Source organism: Saccostrea echinata, unplaced genomic scaffold, assembly GCF_033153115.1.
Source record: "Saccostrea echinata isolate AGI-Se365-2 ecotype Australia unplaced genomic scaffold, CSIRO_AGI_Sech_v1 ptg000065l, whole genome shotgun sequence".
NCBI lineage: Eukaryota > Metazoa > Mollusca > Bivalvia > Ostreida > Ostreidae > Saccostrea > Saccostrea echinata.
Genome location: NW_026889814.1, coordinates 2,026,470 through 2,052,500, shown reverse-complemented (window position 1 = coordinate 2,052,500; position 26,031 = coordinate 2,026,470). Strand labels below are relative to the sequence as shown.

Here is a 26,031-nt window from a genome sequence, read left to right as displayed (position 1 = left end):
TACAATTTAAGAAAGATGTAGACGGTACATATCATTTTATATAGTCTATAAATAGTCCCTATGTAATAGAACAATTTTGGACACTTTCTGTGGTGAATATGGATTGTTATTCACCAGATAATATCAATATTGACCGAAGAAGCGAGGTTCTATATAAATTGGAGTTAAAAATACGGAAGTAACGCACCTGCTACATGTACATGTATTTTATCATACAAGCTGAGGATTTCTTGTTTCATAGTGGTCATACATTTATTTTTATCTGTGTATGTACTATTTTATAATGTTTACTCTTGCAAACTTTAATTGCAACTCTTGACAAGAAGGATTTTGGAGTATCATACTCCTAAAACGATTAAGTTCTTTTGTTTGTTTTGAACTAAGGAATGTAAGTATTTAAACGCACCTGAAATGCCAAGGATATATCGTTATATTATGGTCTTAAACTTACTTTTATCAATGTACCTTTGATTCTATGATTTTTGCTCTTAAAAAACTAGTCGCAACTCTAGATTATTTCTGTTTATGCCAATATTACGCGAGGTTCCTAGGAATTGAATTTTTCTGTCTTTCCCAATCTATACAGTGTATATAGATTCCATTTATTTGAAAACAAAATCAAGTTAATTAAATATAGAAACCCTTGAAATATAAATTTACGCCCACAGGATAAAGGATATCTTCATGTATTTACATGCGCGAAATCTTAATTAGACCGTACTAACCTCCTGTGTAGAAAGAGCACCACCAGAGCTCCAATGATTGTCAATGTAATAATCAAGACTACAGCAATTATAATGGCATTTTCCTTAATCTGGCTTCCTGAAACATAATAAAGAAATCAACGATCAGAAAAATGCAAGGAGAATTTAAATTTCCTCCCCAATTCTTTCCTTCTTGTCCCTACAAACTTGCAAAATAAACTAATTTTGTTATAAAAACTTCTTTGTAATACATCTAATCTTTATGTAAATTTCGCTCACTCAACAGTAGAAAGTAATATACATGGTTTTAAGAATATGTTACAAATACTTACTGTGTGGTAGGGGACTTTTGTCTACATACTCATTATCGGCCGTACATGGTTCATGCTTTTCTGAAAGAAAGCGTCTTCATTTTAATGATTTCATGGAATACTTTATTATCCCTGAAAATTGGAATTTTCTGAACATAGTGGGAATAATGTCATGTATATAACTTCCTAAATTTTCGGTTGAATAGATATACCAAAGCAATATCGCTCCTCGCAAAAATTCAAGGGTTTCAAGCAGTATGCCATATAATTTCCACAGTTTTTCACAAGTATTTTGTTCCTCTCAAGGCAGCAGTTTCTATGAATCCCTTCTGAAAGTCCTGAGGTACAAATTTCTCTTTGTACCATTCCGTCATACACACTAGGATGTGAGCCTAAAATGTAAAGATTAAAAAAGAATATTGTGCTTATTAAGAAAAAAAATTAATTATGATTTCATTAAAAGTCACGGATAGTTTTCAAATGTCAGCATCACCCAAGTGCGTTTTTATCTGACGTTCAACATCCTTTTAACCTGACGATCGGCGAACGACATTTATTGTCAGCAAGGTGAAACACGTAAATGCAGTAAACAGGGAAATAGCAGATAAAAATAGCACACTAAACGGTGACGTTATATTCGTTATATTAATGAAAAACCAAGATATTGCCTTTTTGCTGAATTCTTACGTCCATTTTATCCTAGCATTAATTAATCATCGATGTTTTTTACCTATCGTTATTATAAATTTCGGTTCGTAAATAACTCAAGAAAATTTCATTTCAATCACATTCTTTTATTTGTAGTATCACGTAAGAAATACGATGAAAACATTGAAATCATTAAAATTTGATTAACTGCTTTTATAGACCCTAGATAAGAACCTAATATTTCCTAACCTTCAAATGATTTCGAATAATAAGTAACAAGCAATATTAGCCATTACAGCAACCATGACAGCATATTCGGGAATTTTCGAATTGTAGTTGAAAGAAATCGATACATTAATGAACCGTAGTATGCAATAACTATTGTCATTGTTGAATGTCTTTTCTTGAATTTTTTAATTCTTTCTTGAAGTTTTTTTTTTGCAAGCAGAAATGCATTAGTGTAATTGTGGTTTCTGTGAAGACTGTATAAGATCATCATTATATAACTGATGAAAAGGCACATACATCTTGCTTTAACTTATACACTCAATTTCATGATGTTTATTTCCAAGCCACATTAGCCCATACCACACTCTGATAACTGTATGTGTTTAGTTTCATTTCCTCAATGTATCAAACCATTTGCCTATCTTTTATGAACAATTATCTTTCTATGTCATACATACCCTGCATCCAAACAGGGCGCATGGCGCCACAGGATAGAATCCCCGGGCATCTATTCAGGAGCATCTGTCCATTATCGTCTGCTCTATACCAACCCGGAAACAGATCTCGGTCACATGATTGCATAAAGTGTGTGTACTTGCAATTCTCGCTTCTGTCTTTCGTGTTTGGGATTTTGGGTATGTCATTCATCATGCACGGATCTATATTAGAAATGATAATGAACTCTTAATCATCTACAGTTCTTTTATTTTTATACCTTCAAGATAGATTGTTCTCAAACAACATGATTAGATTAGAGCTTTAAAAATGTTTTGTTAATTTTGTTTTTACTTAGTTACTCCCTTTAGTTACTTTAGTTACTTCCCTTTTCTTTTCGTTACTTTCTTTCCCTATAGTAACTTCCCTTACTTATGCAGCAATATACTAGTACCCTTATCACCTGTATATGGGGTGTATATCTCTCAGTTGATTCGATACGCAAGAGCATGCTCAACGTATGAACAATTTCTAAAACGAGGTAAGTTATTGACAAACAAGTTGATGAAACAAGAATATCAACAGTCTCCTTTAAAGTATTCATTTCGTAAGTGTAAACCTATAGTGTTAAGAACGGACATTTTATTTGAACATTTTACACTTGGACTATATTCATATCCTAATCATTTTAGTTATTAATAGTGAACTTAGTAGTGACAGTGAAATAAAATAAAAGGTTATTAAACAAGGATGTACATTATTAGTGTACCACATATTTACCACTTTATAACTGGAAAAGGGACTTTATGTTCATGAACTATAATTATCTTGTTAGAACAAATTGGATTTTGTTATTGGTACAATGAACTATAATTTTGTAATGGAATTGATCAGAATAGACCAATCAAGCCCATCGATACTAAGTAATAAAATTTGAACGGAAATGTAAAGTTACTATTAAAATTCTTGATTAAGAGTAATATAATTGGGAACTTTGAAGCAGATAAGTAAAAGAGCCTAGGGCTAGAACTCTTGTAGTGCAGAGATGGAGACTGAGTCCATAAATATTATTAATGAGGGTATACTTGGATTGGAGGGTGGTGCCATGTTGGGGTTCATAGGTCAACGGACAGACCTACGGACTAAGCGTAGGTGTAATGGTAATGCTAAGTCAGCCAATGAAAAGCACTTTTATATCCGGAACCATGAATACCCTCTGAGCACAAAATACCCTGTTTTGGCGGAAAAAGGCATTCTGTTACTCTTTTCTTTGACTCTTTTGGAATACTTTTTGAACTCTAATTTTTTGGAACTCACCTTAATTATTACTTTTGGAGTTTTAGTTCTACGTTCTTAAATATTTGGGACGGATCTTTAAAACTTTTGTTACAACCAGCGTATTGGTCTATTCTGGTGAAATTTCAGAAACAAGCATTTAAAAATTTATACGATCACGGTTGTTTAATAAACTTTTCAAAATCTTGTAAACTTTGTCATTGGCTTACATAAGTTCTATGTTCGGTACAATGACCTTGTCAGCAATACAATTTATCATGAAGTCATATGCTGACTGACGTTTTTCATACTAATTTTTAGGCCATGATTTGCACACTAAATTGTCGACGGATTCTTCCGTTATTTCCCGATCATGCAAGGAGCACACGGCTGGTGTGACCGGTCGGCAGGGGATGCTCACTCCTCCATGGCACCTGATCAGACCTCTAATGTTTTTTGGAGGTCCGTGTTTGCTCTGCTCCCGATTTGTATTGTTTTAATGGACATTGAGCTTGAATACTGTTCGTTATCTCCATATTTCATTACATGTAACAGGACTTCTTGTTTATTGAAGATAGTGAAAATCCACAGACGTATATATGTATGTGAACTTATTCTTTTTTGTGTTACCTGCTGAGCAAAAGTTTTCAAAAAATGGATTCTTTGTGGTCACTCTAGTGGTTCCTTTAGTTGTTGGTCCTTTCGTGGGTTGAGGTGGCTGACTTGTCGATGTTTTTGATACAGTCGGGGTCGTGCCAGGTTTGGGGGAACTAGTTGTCACTGCACAAGAAGCGTCTCTTTCACCTTGATTAATTAGTAAATAAATAAATTAGTAAATAAATAATAATTGCGTACTTCTTACCCTTGTTAGAAATCTTCTTTGTTTATTAACATATGATAAGAAACAATGTCATAATAGAACTTCCGGGGAAAAAAATTTTTTTAATGAAAAAAAAAAGTTATTCGTTTACTGAATAAAGATGGATATACTTCATACAAATGAGTTATTGATTTACACGAAACAGAGTTAAATATAATTTCAAAATAAAGGAATGTACATAAAACGACTTAAAGTAGCCAAGCTCGTTTGTGTCGACCTCCTTTAAAAGAGTTATATATAAAATACATGTATATGGTATGATACAAATAAAAAAGGAAGAAATTTTTAAAAGACGTTTTTTTACCGAAACAATATCTCTCAGAGCAGGCGTCTAATGCTGGTAGGCAGTAGGCGTTAAATGAACCACAATGTTTAATTCTTATGGTGACTTCCTTGACACACGGACTTTCAAAGCCAACTTTACAAACTTTTCTGTGGACAACTTCGTTTTCCATTGTCGGAAGGCTTCCTATTGATATATCAATCATCAAAAAATAAATTAAAGGCTATAACTCATAGATTGTTTGATTGACTTTTATTTTAAGTTATTAGATATCAATATCCTTCTAATACATGTAGCTGATAAGTATTTCTGTTATAATTAAAGCATTTTCTTAATTTATTTTCTCTTTCTAGTAAGCGAATAACAAGATCTATGGTATATGTTAATGTATAACTTTTCTTTTCCATCGGAATTGCAGAATGTTTAGGAAAAATTTCAATAGTAGTCTATAGCGTTCGATTATGTGTAAAACGCGCCAGAGTAAAGTTTAACTTTTTTCCATTTAGCACATAATCAGTAGTGCATTAAACGTGCAGTTTTAAAATATTTCTTTCTGCCAGATACCCTTTTCATTGTTTCTTGAATTCACAAATTTATTGTGAGCTCCTACATAGCATAAATTTACATTGCATTTATTTGCATTTTATTTCCCAATTACAGTATACCAATTTAATACAGTTGCATTGATAATGCTTTAAGTAATTGATTGGTAATTTTAGCATTACAGAATTACCATTTAGCCAGGATGGGTATACGGCTCCACAGCTTAGTAAACTTGGAGGGTGGTTCAACATGTCTTCGTTAAATCTGTGCCAGCCTGGTGTAATGTACCGATCGCAGTACTGGTAGCTGTTGTAAATGCAGTTCTCTGCCCTAATTTCTGGCTCGAATGGCGGCCGTATGATGGCTGCATCACAAGGATCTGAATTTTAAAACGTTCATTATTTGTATACATACATACGTGCATATAATATTAGATATTTTGTTTAAGTCTATGCGTACGTGTTTTCACTTGAAAATTAGGTTAAAAATTGTTAAATGCAAGGAAAAGTTGTTGGACAAATAATATTGTCAAAAGTACATGTATGCATAAACTTCTAATGCGTATTTTATTATGATTGTTTGAACTGTAATGAACAGTTTAAAATTTCACGATGCAACATAAGTCAATTACAATTTCAGAGTGAAATACATTTAAGAGTTACATAGAAAAATGATGGTGAGAATGAAACCCTCATCCGTCTAAGCATCTTTTACAAATGAGATGGATGGGGGTCATTTTCCGAAATAGTCGAAAAGGCTGCGAGAGTCTAAATGGAATATCGTGTCGCACTAAGACTTGTGTAACTGAAACTGAAGTGTTCATACCTAAGTGTTTCTCAAACCTTAATTGTTGTATTAACCGATTGATGACCTGTGTCCAAATTTAATTATAGCATAATAATTATCTTAGAAAGTTATTCTTAAATTTTTTGTCAACCTGCTTGACTCAAGTTATAAGATATTCAGAACATAAAACATTAATTACTTTTAACATCAGATACACATAACAATGGAAAGGTACTTTAACACTCATATCTAAATTTTAAATAATTCTGAAAATGACACTCATCCATCACATGTGTAAAATATGCTTGAGAGAGGGTTCTTTTTTACATCCAGGCTCTATACTCAGGTTTAAATGGAATCCTTAAAGACTTATGACAACAAATTTAGAAAAAAAAAACAAACTAAGAACAAATAATAAGAAATAAGGAAAACTAATATAAAGTTTGTCGCATAATGTTTTCACTATTCGTACATTTTCCAGAATTCATAATTTGACAATTTTGTAATGTTTTTGTTTATATATTGTGTTCTGATTTATTGTTATTTGTTCAAGAAGAGTTGTATTTTGTACTAGGTACATTGCATGTTCTATATCCGGGTGAAATGTTTTGTTGTGACTTTTTATAACTGTATCATTTTTTGAAGCTTTTATGCTTTGAACTCCTTAATAAATAACCAGTTTTATTCTTTATAAAGAACTTGAGTCTTTTGTTCTTATTTAAAAGGATTGTGGACAGGCAAGAATTCATAAATATATATATATATATATATATATATATATATATATATATATATATATATATATATATATATATATATATATATATATATATGAACCCGTGAAAGCGGGCTATGTTATTTTTATTCCACAATTTAGCTGTTGATTCCCTAACATACAAACACATGTATTGCTTTTATAAACAGTCGTATAAAGAAGAGTTAAGTACGTTAAATATTGTATTATTGATATGTACGTCATTAATTGTATGTGTCATTGATTGAAAATCACATTTTTATACGTGACTTGAAAATGTAACTATAGCTTACCGGCTTTTGCGGATTGATGACAGAACGGGTTTTCACACATGTAAGAAATAATGGAGAAAATCTTCAGTGTTTGTAAATTCTTTTTAATCTATTAGATAAGTGCTCACTTACCATCATCCATGTCGCAAAACCATAAACTTCCAGCATCTGAAATCAAAACATTAAATTATATTGAATAGTTATCTAAATACATGTAATTGTGATTCTCTCGATTCTATCTTTGAATAGGAATCACTTTGCTAGCGTATTATTATCAGACTTAATGAATCACTTCAATCTACTTTTTCTTTTAAAAAAATCTGGTTTGTGGAACTATCTTCATTAGTTCAATATTTCAGAACTGCAGAGAAGGATTAAAGTATCATAATACATAGTACCAAACTCCGCCCCTCTTAAAAATAGCATTCACGCTTTCAGAAATAATGCACTGACAAACTGTTTAATACCATGTTCTTGTATGATAATGCATCTAGAAAACCATGTAGGCATGTTTTTCCTTATTTTTTATTTGTCTAAATTGAATTATGTTTATCAACTGCAATATGTAAACAAAGGATTGAAATTTTTTCCCCACATATTTTCAAATTTTATTTTCAATTCTGCTCTCTGCCCGAGATGAGAACATAGCACTTCGTGGTGTGAAACGAATTTTATATACTAGTATCTAATTTCTTGCATTATCATATTATGTTATTATATTATTCAATCGGGTAAAAAAAATAATTCCAGAAACAAAACACGATTAAATGCACTTCTGAATCGAACGCTCGATATAAAATTGTACTGTTACATTCTTAGTTGTCTTTTCTTGTTTTAAAGAGTTGAAAGATTGAAAAAAACCCTTGAATTTTAATGACTGTTCCTTTCTTTCTTGGTTTCCTGTTACAAGGTTTATTTTACACAGAATTATGGGTGTAGTCGTCTGAATATTTCCTTCGTGCACATATATATCCTTTTAAATAGCTCTACACTTAACGATGTGCACTTTAAAACTGCTGGCATATATCATGAAATGTGAAACCATGCATAGACGTAAACAGGGCATTCTTTATTTACTATTCATTTGTTTTTTCACGTTATATATCTGATTTTAAAGTAGAATAAATCATCTAGAAGTAGTTAATTTTAAAACATGTATATCATTAAAAACGCTTTTTTATTTCAATTTTCTTTTTGAAGGAATATAATATTTATCTTCAATATTGAAAGATGTGTTAACGTTACAGAACATTCTTGTCCATTACCTGCCCAAGCAATCATGGTCACGCCATAAACTAGAGTAAAAATCATCGTGTAGGAAGGAAACATCGTCTGCAAGAAGATCGAAATAAAACGATTCTTAGCATGAGAACTGTGTACACCTAGACGAACATTCATGTCAATAAGTGTAATTCGTCTGCTGGGTAGTTTTGATTTACATATAAAAGATTTACGAGATACAGTTGAAATCAAAAATGTATCTTACCTTTGAATTCGTTTGTTACATCGGTTATGTCGTTACAAGCTCCAACCAGGAAGTAAAAGATATGACGGTGTTTTCTTTTTATAGCTCAATACTACGTAAACAAATCGCTCTAATGCAAACCATAAAAAAAACTGGATTTGAAAACCTCTAGCCGTATTTAAATTATTCACCGACGGTTTTTATTACCATGCAGGCATTTGCACATCAATATACATTTAGCAGCACGGGTAGATAATTGCAATCCTGATCGATAATAACTTTAAATCAATAAAAAAAAAATAAATGGATCTGTGTAAGCGTTCAAAATCAATACACAGAGAATTTAGCAGTTTGTGCAGATAGTTTGTACGATAGGCTGATCAACACACTGTATTTTTCACTTTTTCCATCTTATATATGATTTCAACATTCGTCTGTAGAAACCGGGGGGGGGGGGGGTATAAAAAAAGTATGGAATGCTACCATATGGCACCCACTTTCGCCAATCAAATACTTATAAATCAAATGATTTAAAATTATGCTTTCTATTCATATCTATTTACATATAAACGATCTACTTTACTACCAAAGTTCATATTCAGCATATCTAGAGAAGTATATGGAATTTTGGAATGAAATTTGGTAGTCATGTAGACTGTTTACATGTGAATAGGTGTTAATAGAAAGTATAATTCTAAGTCATTTGATTAAAGGTATTTCATTGTCGAAAATGGAAAAATGTTGTTCTAGAGTTCTGTATTTACACCTATCAAGGATCTTGGCACAATCCTGGAAATGCAGTACACATAGGATCTGCTGTTGATGTCGCTTCTTCTGCGTTTCTTGTTGTTGAAGTAGATTCTACTGTTTCTGTTGTTGAAGAGTAATCTGCTATTTCTGTTGTTGAAGTTCCTTTCGGAAATCCTGATGTCTCCGTTGATGTTATTTCCATTGGCATTTGCCTTATTACAATGTTACGCTGGGTAAAAAAGAAATTTTCTAACCAGTTTCTGTTACCATATTATGATGACAAATTATTTTTGTAAAAAAAAAAAAATAAAAAAAAAAATAATAATAATAATAAACCCCCCCAAAAACCCAACCAAACAAACAAAAAAAAAACTGATACTCTAAAAGATTTTCAGACTAATGTTGTTTCAGAAATATTTGTTTATCTAGAGGTAAAAAAAAAAACAAAACAAAACATTGGTATAATTAAAAAAAAGAATATTTACATCATGTAATGAGAGCGATGTTACAACGCGAAATGTAATAACAACACAAAATGTAATAAACCGGATTATTGCATTGTGTGTTATTAAATTTTTTGTCGATATCAACGCAAAATGTAATAACACAACATATAATAACACGATTTTTGGATTATTACATTTTGCGTTGTAACATTTTGCGTCGAGGTTAGGCAAAATGCAACAACACAAAATGTAGTAACACATTTTTTGGTCAATCAGGTTGAGAATAATTTTCAGTGGATGAAGAAAATAACGGAAAGAAAATAAAACAAAACGAAAAATAAACATATGCTTATTCTTACATTAGATCTGATTTCATTTTAAATTGATTTCATAAGCCATTTAAAATCAGCTGATATTCAAATCATAGGTGTTGCAAATTAGAAACGTGTTTATTTCGTTGATCAATGTATCAGTTTGCTTTTGCTTTTTGACAGGCACATGCACTTTATTATTTTTTTTTTTTTTTTGTAAATCTATTTTCATCTAAAAAATGAAAATTCTGAGCACAATATTGTTTTTGTTTATTTGTTATATTTCAACAACAATTTAAGTAGTAGCCTAGCCAGATCACTAGGATTATATGAATATAAATAGAACTTAAAACGGATATTCTTAGACTGTTGTCTTCTTGTCATTAAGCAAGTTTCGTCTGCTCGTGATCGGGTTTCGCATGCAGTCATTTAAGTTCCTTTGTGGTCTTTCGGTTATTAATGTTTAAAATTCTTTATTGTCTTATTGGTGCGTATTATTCTAAAATTTCAATGATAAACAGTCTTTTTTTAACTTAAAAAAGTTATCTAACAAACAAAGTCATCAACCAAACGCAATATTATTCCATTTTTAAAAGTATTTTTGAAGGATAAGAATCTCAGATTATGTTAAACTTTGATCCTTCTAATTTTCTATAAATTTGTAGATTAACCTTTATTAAAAGCCGTACATAAAAAAAGTCTTTTTTAACTTAATAGCGATTTTCAATTTTCATGATCATTTAAAATGAAACTGAAATGAAGATGATAGTACCTTTGTGTAATGTACGCACCCAGTTTTCTGTTCTGCATTTCCACAGGTCGAGTTATCGTCCATTCGATACAATGTACAATTTTCAAGCTTGGAGTCCTGACAGATACTAAAGTCTATACGGTCAGTGTTAGATGTACAGATAATACTACATTTCAGCAAAGAAATGCTTTTCTTCGTCATCAGATGAAACTCATGTCCATCAGTAAGGTAACAGAAATGTCCCTCAACCACAGCAATTAAAATGTTTGTTACCAATGACCAATGAATAATACACCTCAAGAAATCCCTAGTCATATTTTGTGGAATGATTAAAAACTTTCAGTTTTTCTCAATTAAGCATTCAAGAACAAGGAGAAATTCAGGTATTTATCGGCATGTCTTAAGCTGGAATTAATATACCTATGGGCCTCTTTAATAAATAGAATATAGACTTTTATAAAGTCTTCAATTAATAAATATTGCTCTTTGTAAATGTCTGGAAAACAGCTTTTAAGTCTGTGGCATATTTAAATGATTTGAAATATCGCCAGTCACATAACCTTGCTAACTTCTTGTTCAACCCGTCCTTATTTTATAACAAAGAGAATATATTTATGCATAAATGAATCAAATTCCAATTGAAAAAATAATGCTACCCTATTACCCAGGAATTTTCGTACCCATGTTCTTGAATGTCTATTTTGGTTTATTTTTAACTCGCTTATAAATTATATCTTAAAGTAAAACATATATATCCTCTGGGCAATAAACTTGCATACTTTAAAAAAAAAAAGACCCGCATGCTTGATTTTTTTTTTTTTATTTTTTAGAAAGGCACGGAAGGCAAAGACATCTTAGAAGAAAATGAGGATTAGTAAATGTCGATTGAGCCAATATTAATCAAATTAAAATTCATTCATCAATAAATATTCTATAAGTATAAATTGTTTTATCTGAAATATTCACAAATCACACAATGATTAAAAATAGCTAAACAAATGTGTATGATCTTCAACATGTAGCTACCAAGCTTCATTTTTTTCCCTCTACCCTCTTAGAGTTATGCGCGTAACCAAGAGCTTGTGCTACAAATCTAAACACTAAGTTTACTATTATAATACAGAAACATGTTTTAATGTAACATATTTAACTATATTACATAGAACTGACAAAATGTATTAGTTTATAGGAAACATTGAGCTAATAATAGGGTTATAACGTCTTACGTCATATTACACAATTTTGATTTCTGTAATTGATTCTAGAAATAATAATAAAAAAAGAAAACGGAACAGATATGGTAGCAAATCTTACTTTAGAAGACAGGTGATCTTAATTACAGCGTCACCGGAATCCATATGGTTAGATAAGCTATTTCCTACAAACGTTCAATAATCACTTTTTCTTCAGAATAAATTTTCAGTCTTCCACCTGGGATCTTGCTAATTTGCGATTTCTTCTTGAAGGGAACTAAATTAGAGGATGTAAATCACATTGGAAGGAAAAAGAACCAGTGTAAAGGTTTATTTTTTCCTTTTCATTTCGTAAATTTTATAAACCCCGATCTTTTCATTAATATATGGTACTTTCTCCGAACTCTTTTGCACATCACCAAATTTCTCATTATCTTTTCAATTCTCTCTCTCTCTCTCTCTCTCTCTCTCTCTCTCTCTCTCTCTCTCTCTCTCTCTCTCTCGTACAAGGCAATTTCAGCAATTTTAATCAGGAAATATCACAATTGAAAATCATATTTCTGAAGCAAACCAAAAATTTATTAAGCGTGCTCTATGGCATCTTATTCTCTTCTAGGGTGAAATTTGATTTATGTTTCATATATTCATATTTACCGGGGAACTGAATTATTTCGATTGAACTGCGTTTTTTTTTTTTTTAGCAGGATACGCATTCATCGACTCTACTAAATATCTGAAAAAAAATATTTTCTCCAAGCATTACACCTTATCTTGCTTTCAATAGTATTCATTTCTCCATAACTCTGACCTTTCACCATGCTTTTTCATCAGATTTTTACATCAACTTGCAATCAAGATATCGCACACCATCTCAAGAATTGATTTAAAAATATATCACTTGCGTGATCCATATAAATCTCATATTCCGTCAATTTTTTTTATGATAAGCAATCATTTTTCATAGGCCAGACAACGTTTTCTATAGTTTCTATAGTCTATAGCTCTGAATTTAGAGAATATTTTGAATTTATTTTAATGTTTAATAAGTCTCATTTATGATACCATATTTATTAGTGCAGTCTTTTGTTTACTTTATTCATTGACATTTCAAATACTGAGAAGTGGACTAATGTCAAATTTTATTTTGTCCACTTTGCTATTTTTCTCCTGACTACCGAAATGAGGGCTCAACAAAAATGAAAAAAAAAACTTCAATAAAACTTATTTCATTAGAAGAAATATTCCAAAATTATACTCGTGACCATTAAAATTCTTCACATATGCAAAAAAAAAAAAATGTCATTTCGCGATACCATATTAATATACCTCTCACTGAAAATTTCATACATATGTATTTCCTGAATATTCCTTGAGGAAAGTATTATAAAAGTCTCATGAATGATATACTGACTAAAGACTATAGAATATTGACCTGGAAATAAAATTGATAGAGAAGAAGAAGCCATCATCAAATGATCTTAGCTTTCATTTGATCAATATATTTATGATATTTTAGAATAAAGTACATCAAATAATCGCAATTATACATTCCATCTATACTTACATTTTCAGAAAAAAATTAAAATATTCATGAAAATGACTAGAACTTATATGCGTTAATAACTGATGCCTTTTGAGGGTTTGTCGTAAAGAATCCGTCAGAGGTAACCTCCATGATTGCAAGAAATTGTCTGCAACATGTCAAATATTATTTGTTATGTTACATCATGACTTATATATCCCTAAAAAGTATCTAAACCATGATAATTGTTTTGTAAGCTCACTGGCTCATCAATTTCATATAAACAAAATATTTGAAGTTGATTACTTCAAGTTCTCCTTCATTGCTGTCAATATTTTAGAGAGGAGTAAAGATAGAGGCTTGGTAGAATATTTGCTTGAACACGCTATGTATATTTGTTTGTGAGGATTTTTATATAGTTTAGGAATCCAATATGGGTATGGTAATTCAATTAAATTGGACGTAATATTGGAAATATTAAAAATTATTTAAAACTGACATATGAATGTATCTTTCCCAAAGTGTGCAACTTTGTAATGTGCATTGCCACACATCTTTATTATGTCATATAGAATTGCTTTGCAGTGTAAGTGTCAGACCTCTTCGAGGTCTCCTAACGATTAATTTTTTTTTCATCTTGACTTGATAACACCTAGAAAATGGCGTATAATGGAATGATGACTTGCGTACAAAATCTACCATTGCTGGAATGACTAACTGTACAAATAAACAGTCTCTAAAGTCTTTCAAACAGCACTTATGAAAACAGTGTTTTCAATGCAATGACTAACCAATCAACTGAAACAGACTTTTGCAGCTATGAACACTGGTAATGAGACATCCCCTTCATCTACCCAGTCCAGACAAACCCTGGATATTCACCAAGTCCATGACAGTTTATACTTAACATTCTATCTTCTACTCCTAGACGTCTTGAACACCTAGGAAACCAACCGGTTGCTACATGTACCATGGGATCAAACGAGTCTGAAGGTCTTGTTAGAAAGAATGTCATGTGTTTATTCGAGATTCTACATCTCTTTTCCAATATATGTGGCCAAACAGCAACAGTATATCCTGCACAATTTCAGTCGAACCACCCTGTACCACAACAACATAATAACCCTGTACCACAATACCATCAAATACAGTATCTTTCTTTAATATTAGGTGATTCGAGATAAGAATTCACTTCTGTTAATCATAATGTTTTAAGTGCAAATTAATTTTAATTTTTACGCATTGCACTAAAACTAATTCAGACAAAACAATAACTTAACAAAATGAAGTAATTTTCACGTAAGAAATTCCATAAAACCTAAAACCTCATTATATGGACATACAGAAAAGACGGGGAATAACTGCATGAAATATAGAGATAACGAACAGTATTCAAGCTCAAAGTCCATTCAGACAATACAAATCGGGAGCAGAGCTAACACGGAACTCCAAAACATCAGAAGTGGGATCAGGTGCTATGGAGAAGTGAGCATCCCCTGCCGACCGGTCACACCCGTCGTGTGCTCCTTGCCATGATCGAGAAAAAAAGGAAAACTCCGTAGACAATTCACTGTTTAAATAATGGCCTAACAATTAGTATGAAAAACGTCAGTCAGCATTTGACTTAATGATAGGTTGTATTTGCTGAGAAGGTCATTTTATCGACCATAAAACTTGCAAAATGATGACTTCAAACGAGACTGTTGATATTTTTGTTTCATCAATTTGTTTCTCAAAACCTTGCCTCGTTTTAGAAATTGTTCATATGTATGCTCTTGCGTATTGAAGACAAATACAATGTACATGTATTGTAGTGTAAAAAAAAATGTACTCCTGTAAGTGCAATCTCATACTGTTATTCGAGAATCGTTTATGTTTAACTGGTTTTTGTCAGTTTGTTAGATTGAATTAGTTAGCAAAAAACGTATATAACCAATCTACAGCACTTTTTACGGAAAGATTGACCGATTTGACAAATTTTTTTAATACACAAACTTGATTAGGCATCAAATCATCCACGTTTAAATTTCTACTTGATTATTCTTTGTATTATGTTACTTAGTGGTTAAAAAGGTCAATTATATACATGTACCAATGAGAGGCCACTGAAAGGTTGTTAACTGACGATTGAATAGTCACTTAAGAACGACGTAAAGGATACTAAAAGGGTATGTAAGAAAATCAAAATGAATTAGGACTGAGAGATAAGAGGAAGTTCACTGAAATTGATAATCCTTAAATGTATATGTAATCAGTAAATTAAATGGTTTTCAATTGTAATTGAAAGCCGCCTTTCAGTTCTAACCGTAAGATTTCATTTTTTCCAGTGGGTAACATCATAAACATTATTGGTAAATTATTCCAGAATCAAGAATTATTACCTTCAAAGCTAAATCTATTTCTTATTCCTATGAAGCAGCATTTATTCGAAAACGTATATCAGGAGAAGACTGCCTACCGATGACATTTTATCAATTAATAGTAATTACTTTCATTCATATGTCGACTAGATATATCCCAGTGAACTCAAAATAAGAGACACCACAGTGTCTGTCACATCTGTTTCATATTTAGATGTTTTACTTACTACGGTCGATAATAACCAACTAATAACTTAACTGTATGACGATCGAAATGACTTCAGCTTTTCCATCGTCAACTTCCAATATTTATGTATACTGCTCCCCCGTTATAATCTCCTGCTCCGTTATAATATATAAGTCCCATGTATTACCAGCATTTCCCACCTATCGTCATCCGCCAACGTATTTCAGGTACATATCTGTCCATTGTCTTATTATTTACCCCGATAATTACCGCCAGTAATGAGCATTTGGGGGAGGGTGGTCGACAATCGGATCGGTATAAAAATATGCTCATGACGCAATCAAAAATGGATGCAAAATAGTCAAATAACATTTTACGTACTAAACTGACATAATTTGTGAACTTCAGTACTTAGTATCAATTCACATGTGTAATGTGCAAAGGAGTGTAGCTGATCCCTGTCAGTTGTTTCTAGTAGGTAAAACGCACGAGATAATCAAGCCATGCTGCGTTTACAAGCAGTGATTTGGGCTTTTAATTAGGATTCAAGTTTCCTGTGAAAAAGTTTATATCATATGTACATAGATATATTTTTGTCCATTTTAAAGATGTGTTGAATATGGCAGATCCAAAGTCAAAGTATGTGCTTTTTATTAGTTTTGAGTACAGGGACGCCAGACGTGGAATGGAAGTTGTAACTAGAGATTCGATATATAGAATCTAGAATTTTGCATCAGAAAAAGCATAAACTTTTGTAACTATATTAAGCAATAAAACTAAAACAATCAATAAATATTCTAAAAATTAAACGTGTACCAAACATACAAAAATAAATAAATGAATAAATAAATAAATAATGATTTAATAAAAGTATTAGTAAAGGGGCAATTTCTTCTGCTTTCAAGTGCCTAATTACAATTCCCCCGAAATAATGCCATCCAACGCCGAAATTGCCGATCTACAAATGTAGACGGTAAAACGGTGGGAAAATGTAGTGTTCCAACATCACCTGCATATAGATTTTTTTTTTATAGTGTGCGTTTCTCTCAGCTGATTCGTTAAGCAAGCTATTGACAAATACTTTAATGTTCAACAACCGCGTTTAAAGTAAGTTTTTCGCAAATACAACCTACGGTTGGTCTTATTTTGTCTGACATGTTTCATACAGTTTGTTAGGTCATCGCTTTTATACTAATTTTTACTACATATTACTCCGCCTATATGTACCTGATAAATACACAGGGCTCAGGGCGGGTGTGGCCGGTACACAGGATGTGGTCCCATGAACCTTTTTTTATGAATTAAAAGTCCATCATGAATAAGAGGATAATAATGTGCGCAGAAAAGTATACTCAGGTCTGGAAATGTCTATTCCAGAGTTTTCCTTCCCTGATTGTATAAAGATGTTATTTTCATCTTTATCGTTTTAAAATCCTGTCACAGCCTGTTTCCTATATGAATTAAGCACATGATTTTGTATATGAGCGCTACCTGTTGAATTCCTACTTAAATCCATCATAGCAAACCAAGCATGACATAAACAATAGATATATTCGCTAAAAAAAAGGAAAATGACATGTTTAACAATTAGGAATCTTCGTAACATATTTGAATTGTTTTGATCCCTTTGTAGGTATGTAATTATGAAATTTAATGTGTATTTTTTCTTTAAATAGATATTTTTATGTTAACAATTTTGTTCCCGTTTAAATAAGGTTTAAGTTTTGTTAAAGGGAAGTAAAAGAAAGCAGAGAGAGAGAGAGAGAGAGAGAGAGAGAGAGAGAGAGAGAGTTGTTCACATGTAATATTCCTCAATAATCACCAACATTCCTCATTCTGAGTATGTCTTGCAACTGAGATTAATTTCAGTGGTACGAAAGAATACTAATTGATTGAAAATACCATATATTGACTATTTTGTCCAAATTCAAGGCATTCTTCTGTTGTTAATTGGTATGATAATAGAATTCACCAGAAGAGGTGCGTTTTGGTGTAAGCCAGTTTACGCTTTTCTCGATTTCCATATGAATATTCTAAGACAGAATGTCCAAAAAATCAGATGTGTACATATCTATTTACTTTGGTCCCATTTACTAAAAAAAAAACATGTGGAATAAAGTCCAAAAATCTAGATATACAGTTTATTTTATTCCCTGCATTGGTTACACATAAAGTATGTTAACTTTATTTTATAAATGAGAATGATTAATCATTTGATTTAATACAAACATTTTCTACAGTTATGAAATGTACAGTATCCATGTTTTGGTCACAGTTGTGCTTTTTTAAAAGCAAGTCTCCTTCTAAAGGAATGGATATGTAATTTGTAAAGGAAGGATGTTCAAGAAAAAATGAAATTGGGCTGCTTTCATTAAAGTCTTCTTAAATATCACAGATTTAAAAAAGAATTTTAAATTCAATTCTTATATAGAAATATTCAAATTATGGCCCTTGGGCTTTGCATGGGGCTATAAGTTTTGTTCCGACTTTTACAAGTACACAGAAATACATATTTGGTATTTTTTTTAAAACATGTTCAGAAATAGTCAGATTACAATTAGTTTAATAAAAGAACAGAACTTTGACATGGTGTAGACTCAAGCTCAAATTATGGTCCTGGTGTTGTATTGTTTCGTGTTGTCTACAATAGAGTAAACCATCAATATTGTAGTTTCCAACCCCTGAGATTTCATGAGTTTACTTTGTAATTTGTGTATATAATACGGAAGGATAGATTGATTTGTAGCACGTTCTTTTTCTAGAAAAGAATTATTGTCAAAATTATAAATGATTCCGTATTAACCGATTTCCCGTGTCGCAGTATGTGCTGGCACGAAAAAGGCTTCTTACTGCTCAATGGTCCTGAGTGCCGAGTACAGGTCTGAATTTACAGTCCTCCACCGACAAGTGGTGACTTCTCAATATGATTGAAAAATTCTCAAACAAACAATTCGATCTGTCTTTCTTCCTTCTATATGAAACGCCATATTTTGACCCAAAGTACTTATATACATGTATCACAAAGAATCTCTTCATTTTGAAGCACAGGTGAAGGATCTTGCAACAGATTACCTGTAATACAGTCGCCCGCGTGGCGCAGTGGTTAAGGCGTCTGCTCTAGAATCGCGAAGTAAGGAGTTGATCCTTACGTCGCGGGTTCGAATCCCACTGTGGGACGTGGAGACCGGTCCTTCGGATGAGACCGTATAAACCGAGGTCCTGTGTCGCAGAAGTGCTGGCACGAAAAAGGCCCCTTACTGCTCAATGGCCGTAAGTACCGATTATAGGACAAAATTTGCAGCTTTCCACCGGCAAGTGGTGGCCTCTCCATATGAGAGAAAAATTCTCGAGAGGGACGTTAAACAACATACAAACAAAAAACCTGTAATACAAATCCATTTTAAACTGTCCTCTTCTTGAAAAGTACGTTTCATAGTTAACAGGCTGACAATTATGAAAATGCATATCATTCCTCCTCAACTTAAATCCATTTCCTTCATTTTAAAGTTAATTTAAGGGTTCCGACTGGGATTTTTATTGCGCAATTCTTCGCACAGCGTAGTAAAATGAAGCACATTTACACTTTTAAACAAATATTTTCACATAATTTATCAAATTAAACAGATCATAGATCATAGGTTTAAAAATCTAATTACAATTTTAAAAAAATAATTTTTAAACAACATTTCAACAGATAGGTAGATGGATGCAATAGAGTGCTTTTGATGTTATGATTAAATGTAGTTCTTTAAGAGGGGTCATAAAAATGATATAAAAGAAAAAGTTTAAAACATACGCACTCGAAATTTTTAAACAAAGGAATTTAAAAATCTCAAAATTATTTTCTGTACATTTTTGTATCAATCATTAGCATTTGTCACATTTTGTAGTTCTCTATAAAAACAAAAAAAATGTATATATATATATATATTTTTTTTTTTTTTATTTTAGATGCTCCCTCTGGAAACCAGACGATCAAATTTTGTGTTTCTTACATATAATGTACAATATTGTACGCTGAATTATTCATTATCCATTGTAATTTGAGCAAAAAGTCTATTGTGGTGTTTGCAAAAACGCTTTGAAGTGCAAAAAACTGGCACTTCCAAATAATCCTATAGTAAATGTACCTGTAGTTTGAGATGATCTCTAAAAATACCCAGGAGATAGATTTTCCGTAAACTTAGCATGCATGTATACTGAAGTCAATGTAAGTTACATATGATATAAAATTAAAGAGTTTTTCTATTGTAGTTTTCACACAGTAACATCCCAGTCGGATCGCTTTAATCTTAAAACACCTTAAAATTCATACTGAAGACCATGCATTTACCTTTACTATATATTTTAGTCAAAACAATCAACATACTGTAGCATTGTATATTGCTATGATCTATATTTACAAAAATTACTGAGTTACTTGCCGCATAATTTGAACGACATTTGACTTGCTTTTAAACAAATAAGGGTTGTCAGTGCTGCATTTGATAATTTTTGAAATGCAGTTGACAACCCTTGCTTTTTAATAAGTTTCTGTCATATTGCAAGATTTTTCTTTTTAAATGTTACAATTAATCACTAATCTGTCTGTATCAATATTCAGCCCACAGACTTTTGAAACCATTTCTGCAGATGCAATATTGGATTATTTCAGCAGACGATTAGATCATCATTATGGACTCGCATGTATTTAGAACCCAATGTAAAGTCCGAGAGTGTTCTCAATGTCAGGGGGACACAGAATTCTACTGTAAAACGTGTAAACATGACCTGTGTTTACTGTGTAAAGAGAATTATGTTCTTGATCTAGATACCTTACACCATGAGGTTGTGATTTACCGAGAGAAAAATGACCACATCTCAAAACAGGAACCCTGTGTGAGACATCCTAACAGATTCTATAAGATGTATTGTCACTCATGTAATCTGTCTATCTGTTTCCAGTGCACAGGACATAGAAAACACAAATTATTGGACATTAGAACAGCATATAAAACAAAACGAAAACAACAAAGAGAAATCATTCACAGTATTAGAAGTGAGACTATTTGTAGCAACTATTTTCTATTGTCAGGAATCAAAGCTGATATAAAAACTTGCCACCCCAAAATCGTAAACCATCAGTCAAAGATGGCAACAAAAGTTCAGAGACTAAAGTCCCTCATTGACAAAGTGATATGTGACATTCTTGATTATATGACTCATCGATTACCGAAAATGAAGAAAAAAATAAATAGACATCTTGCTAGCATAGAGAAAAATGAATACACATTTGAGCAGTCAGCAAACAGACCACTAAAATACCTTTTATTCCTGAAGAAAACTAATGCACAAATGATGAAGGACACCCCTAACCTTCCACAACACACCTTGCTCTCACAGACTGAGGAAGTCAACATGGAGGATGTGATTAAGTTACTTAAAGAAATTCAAATCATAGAGACAGGAAAAAGACAAATAAAAAATGATTATCTGCTGAAACTGATGTCTACACCCGTACTAAATAAATCTGTAACAGTGACTGATGTTAGGGGTGTATGGCATATTTCCTGTTTAAAATCAGACCAAATTTGGATCAGTGATATGTATAATAATCTCATATTGACAAACACAGCAGGTGACACTCTACATCGTTTGTCAGATAGAAGTAATGGATGGGGAGGACACACAGTAAACAGTGCCGGAGATCTTATTTATATTGACAGAAATGATAATATAAACATACTATCTAAAGTCAACAGAACAAGGACTACACTGTTCAAGAAATCAAAACCATGGCTACCACGCTGTGTGTACTGCTCCCTCTCCAATGGAGATTTTCTCGTTGGGATGCTGAATACTGAGAGATGGTCAGGCAAGGTAACACGGTTTAACGACACAGGACAACACATTCAGACAATACAGCACAGCAAAAGAGGTCAGGAACTGTATGGAGCTCCTATATACATCACAGAAAACCGCAATGGAGATGTTATTGTGTCTGACTTTTGGCGTGGTGTTGTCGTGACAGATCGTCTTGGAAGGTATCGTTTCTCCTACACAGGACCTCCAACAGGATCACAACTATATTCCCGTGGAATCTGTACAGACGCACTGTCACACATCTTGGTGTGTGATGATAACTGCCACACGATACAGATGATTGACCAAGCCGGAAGCTTCCTGTCACTAATACACACACAACAACAAGGTATTTACACACCGCAGAGCTTGAGTTATGATGACAAAACTCACCTTCTCTTTGTTGGATCATACGATATCAATAGAGTATGTGCATACAGATACATAGAAAGGAACGATTATGTATCAGGTAGTTTTTGTGAGTAAGTACAAGACAACAAATACCAAAGTGATTTTTTTTCTTTTACCTTAAAAAACAAGGAACTAAGAGAAATGTTGGGTAGAATTATGTTATGAAACATAAGGTGGGAAAAAAGAATATCTGATTACTTAATTACAGTTGATAAGAATACAGTAAAAGACTTATTTTTTTAAACATTCAAAATCATCATCAACGTAATAAGTTGTTGAAACTTTATAATTGGTTTTAAAATCACATTCTGGTAATTGTGAGATGTCATTTTCTTTTTACATACCAACAAATCTTCCATGTTGATTTGGACTCGAGAAGATTGGATATCCAAGACAGTCTTTTGTGTGTATAGAAAAAGTAATAAAAGTGGTGGAACTCTTCCATTTTTTGTGTTCTATCATCAAATATTAGAATAAAATATTTCCAATGAAACTGCATTTCATTTTCTTGTTAAAAACTTTGAACTAGTAAGATCTATGGCAGGAATTTGGCACTTAAGGAAAAGACAATATTATTGATGCCTTATTTATACCTCACCTTGGCCAAAAGCTCAGGTGAGATTTCCTGCACAAAGAGTGTCCAGCGTTTGTCTGCCTGTCTGGCGTGTGTAGTTACGTGTCTGTGTCGTAGGTTGTCTGTAAACTTCTCACATTTCAATTTTCCTCAAAGTGCCCCACTGGACTTATTTCACCAAACAAAGCAGCCTTGGGTTATGGGATTCATTTTCTTTTTCTTCCTATATACAGGAAAGAATAACTTGTATTACAAGTACTTCTCTTTCCTTTTATCATCATATATTCGATTAAATTTTGTCACTCTTAAAGACAGATGATACAAACAAAACTAGAGCATTCCAAGGAACGCATGTGTCGCCTGCTTTGTAGTTCCCTAAAGATGTAAATAAATCTAAGATTGGTAAGCTTTCTATTTACTATAAGCATGATAGTTCATGCATTTGCCTGCAAAGAAAAATTGGACATCCATGGATAGTATAAGATTGCGATAGAATCTGACATTCAAAGAAAATGTGGTTCCCTAACCCTCAAATGAATATTTAAACAGAAATTATTAGAAATAACTATTTATCTTTTTTTCTTTCAATCGTTTAAAAAAAATACGTGTTACTGACAATCATCCAGTTAAATTTAACTGCCCGGGTATTTTTGCAAAGTAGGTCAAAGGTCAAGGTAAAGTGGATTGTAATGCTGGTATTTTTACATACTAAATAGCATAGATTTTCCTCTAAAATGTCAAAAATATAACTGTATATTGGCACTATGAAGTATTTTGAAAAGTTGGTCAAAGGTCAAGGTAAAATGTCAAGATTTATGTTAATTTACAAGACATATTGCCAAGCAATATATGTACAAAATATTAAATCCGTACCTCTTACAATTCTCGAGATATAGGGTATGACAGAGGGACAGCTGGACAGACCGACGGACGGACAGATAGACAAACGCCGGATAAAGTGTTCCCTAAGTGCCGCTCTGCTCTGCCTGGACTGGTATATATTTTTGACCTATTTTGCAAATGATTTGAATAAAAAAATTCTATATTATAAAGAGATTGTAAATTTTCTATGATGTTCAAAATTCCGCCTTTCTCCATCCTTATTAATGAATTACATGGAGATAACGAATCGGGACCAGAGCAAACATGGAAACATAAATTGATTCATATATGATCGGGCATGCGGAAAAATCCTTAGACATTTCAGTATGTAAATAATGGCCTTAAAATTAGTATGAAAAACGTTGGTCAGCATTCGACCATTTGGTAGATTTTATTTGCTGACAAGGTCATTGTATCAACCACAGAACTTGAGAAATGTTGACTTCAAACGAGGCTGTTGATTTTCTTTTTTCATCAACATGTTTCTCAATAGCTTGCCTCGTTTTAGAAATTGGTTTGTCCGTAACGAATCAACTGGAAGACAAAAACTCCAAATGCAGGTGATAAGGGTACTTAGCATATTGCTAAAAAAAATAAGGGAAGTTCACGATAGAAAAGTTGAAGTAATCACATTTATCATATATTTTTGTTGTTAGGTTGACGTTAACGTTTTTTTTTTTTTTTTTTTTTTTTTTTTTTTTTTTTTAAATATCCAAATATGAAACTGATGTGTCATACTCGAGTTGATATATGAATGGAAATAACTATTGGTAATTGATAATACGTCCTCGATATATACTGAAACGCAAAAGAAATGCAACATCCTATTTTAGAGGGGAAAATTATATAAAGGATATAATTTTGTATCTAAAAAGGTACGGATATCTTCAACATTGTAAGTATCGATAATTTAACGGTTGAATGATTTTCATGCCATAACCGGAAGTTAAGTTTGAGCCCGCTTAACAGAAATCAAAAATTGCATGTTTAACAAAACATTTGACAAAAATATTGGGTTTTAAGGGTTTGTATCTGTTTATCATAAGTAATGCAGCAATATTCTGCAAAATAAATTCTTCTTTCGTTTCCGGAAGAGATGCCAAGGCTTCCTGAAAATGACTTAAGTACGCATTTCAAATGCTCTAGCTGGAAAATCTGAAAATAAAGGTGATGGAGAATTGCAGATGCAAAAATGCACGACAACATGCTTCAACAGGCTCATACGTATCATTAGCATGAATGATAGTCCGTGGACCGGAAGTCCAAGTGTTACTACACTGCGCTAGGTTACAGAAAATTCGACTTCGTCATCTGAAAAACGGACATTTAAAAATGGCGAAGGATATTTTTTTCGCTCAGATCTCAAGATTGTTGAACCTATTGCATCGTGGAAATCAAGCTGCAATTGTTGTGCATGGCAGTCTTCCACGCTATAATTGAATGGCTGAGAAGGGGGGTGTTTTAACAGTTATGTGTTACTTTCTAAAGTTAAAAGATAATCATTTAACATTGTTATCAAATCTCTGATGTTTTTAAATCGAGTTTAACTCAGCTGTAATCAGTTTTGAAAATCATTAGTTTAAAGGTTCAGATATTTGTAGATTACTGCTTGTTGCGTTTCTTTTGCGTTTCAGTATATATAAATGTCAAGTTAAAAGCCACAGCAAGTGTTTTCTTCTTCTCATGTAGAATTTTTTTAAAATAAATTCTGCTTTATGCGAATATAAAAATAAAGGAATAGGTCTGCTAACAATGGGGTGCAATTGGTATCCATGGGATGTCCCACATATTTTTTTCAAAAACCTGATCTCCAAATACTACATGAATATTGTCAATCAGAAACTCAGGCATCTTTTTAATAGCAACTTCGGAGTGCATGTGTGTACAGTCAGAATGCTTTTAACAAAATAATTTGACCAATGACAAGATAAGAAAATAAACGAGTTACATTTTTATTGAAAAAGCAGCTGACTATGATTTCAAAAAGCTTGGACATTAATTTACGGTTGTATAAAGTGTTGAAAAGTCGTACGTTTTGATGTTATTGATTTCGGGAAATTTTTTTGATTTCATTTTCTAGAAGTTCCTTTAAGTTTTTAAGAATCCATATCTGATTTTCGCCACATTTGGAATATATAGTTATTAAGTACTCGTGAAGTTTCAGTATTAACTACTGTTAAAATTTTAGTGAGGAGCAAAGAAAGGGGCTCGGTAGAACA

At 32.3% G+C, this 26,031-nt stretch overlaps 2 protein-coding genes across 2 annotated transcripts in view; one reads left to right on the top strand and one right to left on the bottom strand.

The window, feature by feature from the left end:
• LOC133176015 (uncharacterized) overlaps positions 1-8,706 on the bottom strand; it is a 9,310-nt gene extending 604 nt beyond the window's left edge. Inside the window, exons 1-10 of the mRNA XM_061311189.1 lie at positions 8,606-8,706; positions 8,385-8,451; positions 7,252-7,287; positions 5,498-5,686; positions 4,786-4,950; positions 4,232-4,405; positions 2,350-2,550; positions 1,228-1,407; positions 1,037-1,096; positions 726-822 (exon numbers count right to left, since the gene is read on the bottom strand). Coding sequence (XP_061167173.1) covers positions 726-822; positions 1,037-1,096; positions 1,228-1,407; positions 2,350-2,550; positions 4,232-4,405; positions 4,786-4,950; positions 5,498-5,686; positions 7,252-7,287; positions 8,385-8,448 — 1,166 coding nt within the window. The 5' untranslated portion in view covers positions 8,449-8,451; positions 8,606-8,706. The remainder of the gene's footprint in view (positions 1-725; positions 823-1,036; positions 1,097-1,227; positions 1,408-2,349; positions 2,551-4,231; positions 4,406-4,785; positions 4,951-5,497; positions 5,687-7,251; positions 7,288-8,384; positions 8,452-8,605) is intronic.
• A 12,072-nt stretch (positions 8,707-20,778) lies between these two features.
• On the top strand, positions 20,779-22,498 carry LOC133176065 (uncharacterized). The gene has a single exon (XM_061311237.1). The coding sequence runs from the start codon at positions 20,779-20,781 to the stop codon at positions 22,429-22,431; it is 1,653 nt and encodes a 550-aa protein (XP_061167221.1). The 3' UTR covers positions 22,432-22,498.
• Positions 22,499-26,031: the final 3,533 nt, after the last annotated feature.

Bases quoted from the DNA above. Each gene is read 5' to 3' on its own strand.
- LOC133176065 (XM_061311237.1), top strand. From the start codon at position 20,779: ATGGACTCGCATGTATTTAGAACCCAATGTAAAGTCCGAGAGTGTTCT.